The 6,673-nt window shown below is 36.0% G+C and overlaps 2 protein-coding genes across 2 annotated transcripts; both read right to left on the minus strand.

The window, feature by feature from the left end:
* Positions 1 to 1,045: 1,045 nt before the first annotated feature.
* On the minus strand, positions 1,046 to 3,229 carry LOC111385608 (protein-tyrosine sulfotransferase-like). The gene is made up of 7 exons (XM_023010015.1): positions 3,012 to 3,229; positions 2,750 to 2,897; positions 2,338 to 2,364; positions 2,181 to 2,249; positions 1,961 to 2,080; positions 1,733 to 1,867; positions 1,046 to 1,144 (listed from the first exon to the last, which is right to left on the minus strand). The coding sequence occupies exons 2-7, from the start codon at positions 2,771 to 2,773 to the stop codon at positions 1,046 to 1,048; spliced, it is 474 nt and encodes a 157-aa protein (XP_022865783.1). The 5' UTR covers positions 2,774 to 2,897; positions 3,012 to 3,229.
* On the minus strand, positions 2,779 to 6,378 carry LOC111385609 (protein-tyrosine sulfotransferase-like; the record flags this gene model as incomplete). Its single annotated transcript, XM_023010016.1, has 7 exons — positions 2,779 to 2,897; positions 2,999 to 3,116; positions 3,783 to 3,923; positions 4,538 to 4,570; positions 4,913 to 5,201; positions 5,973 to 6,044; positions 6,201 to 6,378. Coding segments are annotated over 7 exons (950 nt in total), but the record flags the coding sequence as incomplete, so codon positions are not given.
* Positions 6,379 to 6,673: the final 295 nt, after the last annotated feature.

Consider the following 6,673-nt stretch of genomic DNA (forward strand, 5'->3'; position numbering starts at 1 on the left):
AATCAAACAGGGGCTTAAGTGAACCTCCAATGAAAGATTACACAAGAAATATTTCAAAGTGAGAACGAGTCCAAGTAAAGATTTAGGTGATTTAAATCAAGCATGTACTATAGTGGAAAGTCATCTCATGCTTCTCAGGGGAGGCTATAGGTGTTAAGGCATGTCAAGTCGGGTCAACCAGACTCGGCACACCAGTCTAAGCAATCTGTGTCGAGCTGTGCCTAGTCCCCAGGGCAGCCCATAATGAGCCACTCCCGGGCGAGGGGTCAGTGGAGATAAGAATTATTCTGTAAGATGAAGTTTCACATTAAGCAAAAAAATGGAAGAAAATCTGTGAAGTGGTGGGGAAGAGAGGCCCATAAGGATAGGGATGAACATGGCGACGAGAGTGGGAGTGGATGATCCAGATGGGTAGAACGAGGGGTCGAGCTGTCGGGGCGAGGGGACCGCACTGGCTGGAAAACAGAGTTGCGGAGGTGGGAATTCCGAATTTATGTAAGAACATCAATTTTCATGAACATATAAATCACATGAAGAATTACAGTTTGTACGAAAAAATAGAAGACCTGTTATCTCCAGCAATATACATGCGTCTAAAATGTGTACGAGTCAAGACCTAAGCCACCTATTCGCCTTAGTATTGTTGAGTATCTGTGTTAAAAATCTCAGCACTTTTCATCAGAGCTTGGTAACCTTTTTTTGACTGATTTTGCATTTGTTTCTCTGTTAAATCTGAACTTGTGTATATATCACTTAAACTGTAGTTAAAATTACATTTACAGTTTGATTTTCGACGTTCTTCTTCTTGACAGAAAAATGAAGAGAGAAAATAAGAGACCGGCGGTGCCCAAGGAAAGGACTTTCCAAGAGGGGGAGCCGTATGACATAATGTATGCGCTCTCAGTAAGTGTTGTTTCTTGCTTCTTCTGCAGTTAAAAAACACGATGAAACCGTCATGAGATAATAGTCCAGTGTTTAAAGGAACGCAATAAGAGAATGCTAAAGAGAAATTACATTATAGGCTTCGATATGTGCATATTAGGGCCTATAAGAGACCGGCGGTGCCCAAGGAAAGGACTTTCCAAGAGGGGGAGCCGTATGACATAATGTATGCGCTCTCAGTAAGTGTTGTTTCTTGCTTCTTCTGCAGTTAAAAAACACGATGAAACCGTCATGAGATAATAGTCCAGTGTTTAAAGGAACGCAATAAGAGAATGCTAAAGAGAAATTACATTATAGGCTTCGATATGTGCATATTAGGGCCTATCTGGTAGGGATTTTCAAAATTCCAACTTCCGAGACTTAGAAGATGATTTGAAACTCATTTCAATAATTTTCTTGAAGTACTTTCTTGGGTTAAAAGAGTTTTTAGAGAAAGTTGACTCAAGGTGATTTATTCGGAAAGCTCTACCATGCCAAACTAGCCCTTAACTTATATCAACTCAATGTGCATGTTAGATTTTATACTTTTCTTTATGTTAAATGATTCTAAATAATATCTAATTATTACTCTAAAATGAAAGACATTAGTATACATGAATGGGGAAATTTATTTCCTTCCTATTCTGTTTAAAGAGGAGAGATGCATAACAAAATTTGTCAATGTACCAAACATGCCATAGAAAATTCTCTGCCTTGTAATCTACCAGTAATATAAAGCACCGAAGATCTATGGGAGCAAAACATATGCACGTTGCATGGTAACCACAGATTTAGTAAGGTTGTAACTTACTGTATCAACAATGTTCTGCAACACACGTGCCTGTTGCTTCAAGAAGATGCTCCGGCCATAATTATAAAGCTCCATATCTAGGCTGTTGAGTGATGTAATCTTCTGGATAAGTACCTTGGGAACAAGACGACGGGCCTGAAATCAGAAAGCTAGCGACATCAGTGGCAGGCGAGGATATAAATATGATGAGTGCAGTTTTAGAAGGCTTCTCCATTCAAGCTATTATACCTCTTTCGTAAAGTTTGCAGGAGAAATATGCTTCAAAGATTTTGTGCGTCTCTCTTTTTGGCTGTTCCATACGTTTGAATTACAAGACTCATATTCTTGTATAAGTTCACTGACAGACATCTAGTATGGCGACAGAGAGACCTTAGTCATGTGAAAAGGAAAGGAAAGGGAAAGCTTCCTGTCTAAATACAAGGAAATTTAAAGGAAAGTCACAGCTCACGTTCTTATTTGTTTCTTCGTCCTTGCCAATTGATGAAACTTTCTTTACCTTTTCAGAAGTGTCATTTCTCTGTACTTGAACAAAATGAGGCATTTAAATACCAGAAATCAAAACATAAACAGGAGAAAAAATGTTACACCTCTTGATAATTAGCAACCTTTTGGGAATCCAGAAGCAAGGAGCTCTGTTCTGCAGAAGAAGTAGAACATGGTTAATGAAAACCAATATTTGTATCATGTAGGTCAGCTCCACATAACGGGAATAAGAAATGCATACGAGTTAAAAACTCAGTCAACCATGGAGTTATCTAATGTTTGGCAAAGCATACAAGCCCTTAAAGCTAGTAAAATTCTATTTTTTCTATAGAACCCACAACTTTTACTCATTATCCACACAATTCATGGAACCCACAACTTATAAGTACTTAAAATCACTAACAAACAAGATTTAACATCCAGAACTCAAATCTTCCCTTCCAAGAATCACAGATAGAATCTCTTTATTTTTTTATCAGTTGCATCAGAGAGACACATAGTTGATTGGGTGCATAAACTGATCTGATTGCTAACCTGAATCGCTGTTATTTGCAACATCTCTGTTAGAACTCAACGTTGATAACTGAGAAATCGCCTGTGCACCGACCACATTGGCAAACATCGAGGCTGATTCTTTGTGGTTCTCGGTAAGTCCAACATACAGCATATTGTCCAACCTCTTCTGCAATATTTAGAACAATATGTCATGGATGAGACAATCAAATGAATAAATAACATTCGAAAAGCAATATAAAATTTAAAGTCATGCATGATGACAAGAACCTTCCATAATTACCTTTGCAACTTCAAGCACAGATTTTCCAAGGGTCGGATACTTGAGTACACAATGGCGCACTTCATGTGATTCCTTTAAATAGGAGTTGTTTGTGATTCCAGCAATCTGAAAATTAGGAAACGGTTAGGAAACAAGATGCATTTAAACTCTGAACTATCAAAACGAGGCTGAGAAAATCATTAAAGATCACAAATGCCCTCTTCAACTCAATTCGAAGAACTTTACATCGCCAAAATAAATAATATTCCTTAATCCAGAAATACTGGCAAATTGCTCTTTTCAGTGTCCCATGATTGCAGACTACATCAAAGGTGTTATGACATTTTCAAACTGTCTCTCTCTTATTGGATATAAATGTTGGATACAAACTTTTCCTACTGAAAAAGTATGTATAATGTATATAAATTACAAATTATTCCTCAAAAAAAAAATAATAATAAATAATGGTGGGACCCAGCATAAGAGAAGTAAAGGAAAAAATGCAGAGTTTACCAGCTCAATCTTTCTGTTACATATTTTCGATAGTTTATAGGTGAAATTTATAACAAACAGAAAAAACATAGAATTTGACAACTGAACATTCTCCACAAGGAGCCGGACACTGCAAAGATTCGGAATAAATAGCAATAATCATCTACTAGGTGATTTACTATTACTAAGCTTTCGCTGCATCAATTTTCCCATCCTAAAACCACATCTTTGAGATGCAAAAGGTATTAGTAGGCATTCATGGATACATTAAAAACATAAGGCTAACTAAGACTACATTACCTGGAAAGTGGCTCCATTGTGGACAATGTCCTGAACAATAGGTTCATTTATGTATTCATGTAGAGGCATAAACATGTCTTCCATATTGTAGGAGTTATTGATCACTGTATAAGATTGTCCTCTATGTTCTCTAGCATCTTTCTGCCACAAATATGTAGAGAAGACTTTAAACAAAAGATATTCGATGCACTAAAATAACAAGTAACCTCAGAGAGACCACTACAGAAATCTAAAACGAAATAAAACAAAAGAAATAAATTGGTGCCAAAAAAAGGTCTGCAATCCAACCATGTAAAAATTACAGGTTAAACTTAACAATATCAGAGACCAACCAAAAAGGCAGGCAATAAATCAATTTTAGCATTTCACAATTCACTACTAATCAAGAAGATTTTGTAAAACCATGATAAAAAAAATTGGTGAATCACCGCGGTCAAGAAATAGAAGTTCAGATAAAAGCAAATTGATTTAATATTTCCAAATACAACAATTAGGACAACACACTAATAAATCTACAGAACATCCAAGAATTTCATGAATAAACTCTCAATTTTGACCAGGACCTTCACTGATGGCGAGAGAACTATTCAGAGATCATGTAGTCAAAGCATGTCAATCATCAACAAACAAATTCTACCACTGGATTGCAAAATAATCTTTTCAATTGGAATGGATTGATTTAGCATATGGATATGAAACGCACAGGACAAAATACGTTACTTAAGGGTGACAAAAAAATATCTGAATTGTTATACCTTCTCTTGAAGATTGTCAAGGTTAAATTCAACCTGAACAAACATTTTGTACTATCAAAATGTCTACAGCACTCTGCAAGAAGACTTTGCATGGCTTAATTAATGATGTGTTAAAACAGCAAGGAACGTTAAAACAAGTCTATTTTAACAAGAAAATGTGTGAATCAGTTCAATTAGTTGTTTGAGAAATATAAGTCAGAAAGAAGTATGATAACTAATAGTCAGAATAAGGTACCAGTATCCTAACAGTGAAAATTTGTTTTAAGCACAGCAGCAATACTTCATGTACCATTTGCAGAGAAAAATTTATAATATAGGATGCCCAAAGAATATATGCATGAAAGGAAGCAATTAAACTCTAGTTGGAGGATGTACTCGGGCAAATAAATCTTCTATCATCCAAGGAACCAGATATTTCCATGGCCAGATATCCAGAGTGCTTACTCCAAGCCCCTCATGGCGTGGCCGTCTAACTACTTTTTCCGCAGCAGTTAAGTTAGAATGCATCAGAAACCGAGATGCCACCTCCACAGAAAATTCATAAGCGCTAAAGACACGTTCAACAGGGTTTCTAAGTATTGTCACTGCTGAAGTTTTCTCCTTGGGAAGTTTATACATGATGCTATAGTCATCATGAGTACTTAATAATCGACAGTTTGGATTTCTGTGAATTTCAACAAAATTCACATCTTAGACATATTGATAAAGAAACTACAGAAGTAGAATACAATAAATTACATGTTACGAATACAAGAATAATCACAATGATCCTAAAAAGTTAGCAACATTTTTCCATTTTGTCCAACTGTAGCATGTCTTAAGATAGTCTGTTTAAAGCAAAGGACATCGGCAAATGTTATTAATTTTCACCATTAAGCAAAAACAAAAAGCAAACATGTCTCAGAAAATGTTTATATTAAAAAGCGTTACAGCTTGGACCAGCAATAACAATCAAATCATCGGGAGACAATCATTCTAAATTGTCTTTCTTAACTTCAACGCGCGAAGTCTCATAGCATCTTTATGCAATAAATATTCCATCCCAAGCCTCACCGTTTTCTAAACAAGTTGTCAAACACTCATTTTGTCCTCACAAGCACAAATCAAATAACTTGAGAACGAATCCGCAATAGATGATCAAGGTATATTAGATTAAGTGTTTTGGATTCTCCAACATGTGATAATGCCCATTTATTTCCAGCTTCGCAAGCTCTTCATTCTCACAAAAACAGACAAGTAATGAATTCTGATTTTATGACAAGTTCAAAATAATTGATCTTGGTTACCAGTACTCCTCACAATCGCAAAGGTGGCCTTAATTTTTTTCCGAAGGAGTGTTTGTGTGTAAGAACAAAGTGATCGGCCGATTGAAGATTTCATCAAACTAATAGAGACAAAATACTTCGCATGTTCTAACAATGATGTCCAGAATTACCTTGGATCCACCCGTAACTTATCATAAGAGCGCGAACAGTGCTGTGAGTGTAAGTACAGCTTCGTCAAGAAACTACATACAAAGATTCTAAGCATGAGAATAAGGCGTCTGCATTTATCATTTAATAAATTAAAATTGAGAATGATAATCATCCTTTCTTCTTTCTTTTATGAGGTAGGCCCAAGATGGCCTAGGAATTCTGTACCAATAATATCGATAGAAAGTTACCATTGGTAATATGTACGTCCTCCTGTTCGAGGTATGTGAAGGAAAAAGAGCAAGTCCCGTAATAAATGATTGTCATTTTTAACTTCAGAATTGAGAGATGATGATGCCCAATGCTTGACAGCATGTTCGCACTCCTTAAAGCCATCCTCGGCTAAAGATGCCTTTATGATGATAGGAACTGGTAAAAGTAAAAATAGATCAACTATTATTTTAAAAATCCCAACATTCTCCTTAACTAAAAATGTCAATCCAAAATACAGCTCGTTCCTTGTAGAAGCAATACAAACAAAATACGGTAATCAGTGGAAAAAGTATGTTAAAAGGTGACTGGTTACTGATTAGTGCCGAGCCAGAACGCTTTCCTTATTTAACCACAAAAAATAAAAAATTAAATTTCTTACAGAAAAACACTAAGGAACTTTCTTTTAACAGAGCAAAGAAAATTACCAGATAGAAGAAGCACCAGAATCAGG

The sequence above is a fragment of the Olea europaea genome, unplaced genomic scaffold (assembly GCF_002742605.1).
Source record: "Olea europaea var. sylvestris unplaced genomic scaffold, O_europaea_v1 scaffold3221, whole genome shotgun sequence".
NCBI lineage: Eukaryota > Viridiplantae > Streptophyta > Magnoliopsida > Lamiales > Oleaceae > Olea > Olea europaea.

Bases quoted from the DNA above. Each gene is read 5' to 3' on its own strand.
- LOC111385608 (XM_023010015.1), bottom strand. From the start codon at position 2,773: ATGTTGCAAATAACAGCGATTCAG. The intron at 2,365-2,749 runs GTTAGCAATCAG...TCTGCAGAACAG, and splicing joins TGCAAATAACAGCGATTCAG to AGCTCCTTGCTTCTGGATTC. The intron at 2,081-2,180 runs GTGAGCTGTGAC...TCGCCATACTAG, and splicing joins ACGAAGAAACAAATAAGAAC to ATGTCTGTCAGTGAACTTAT.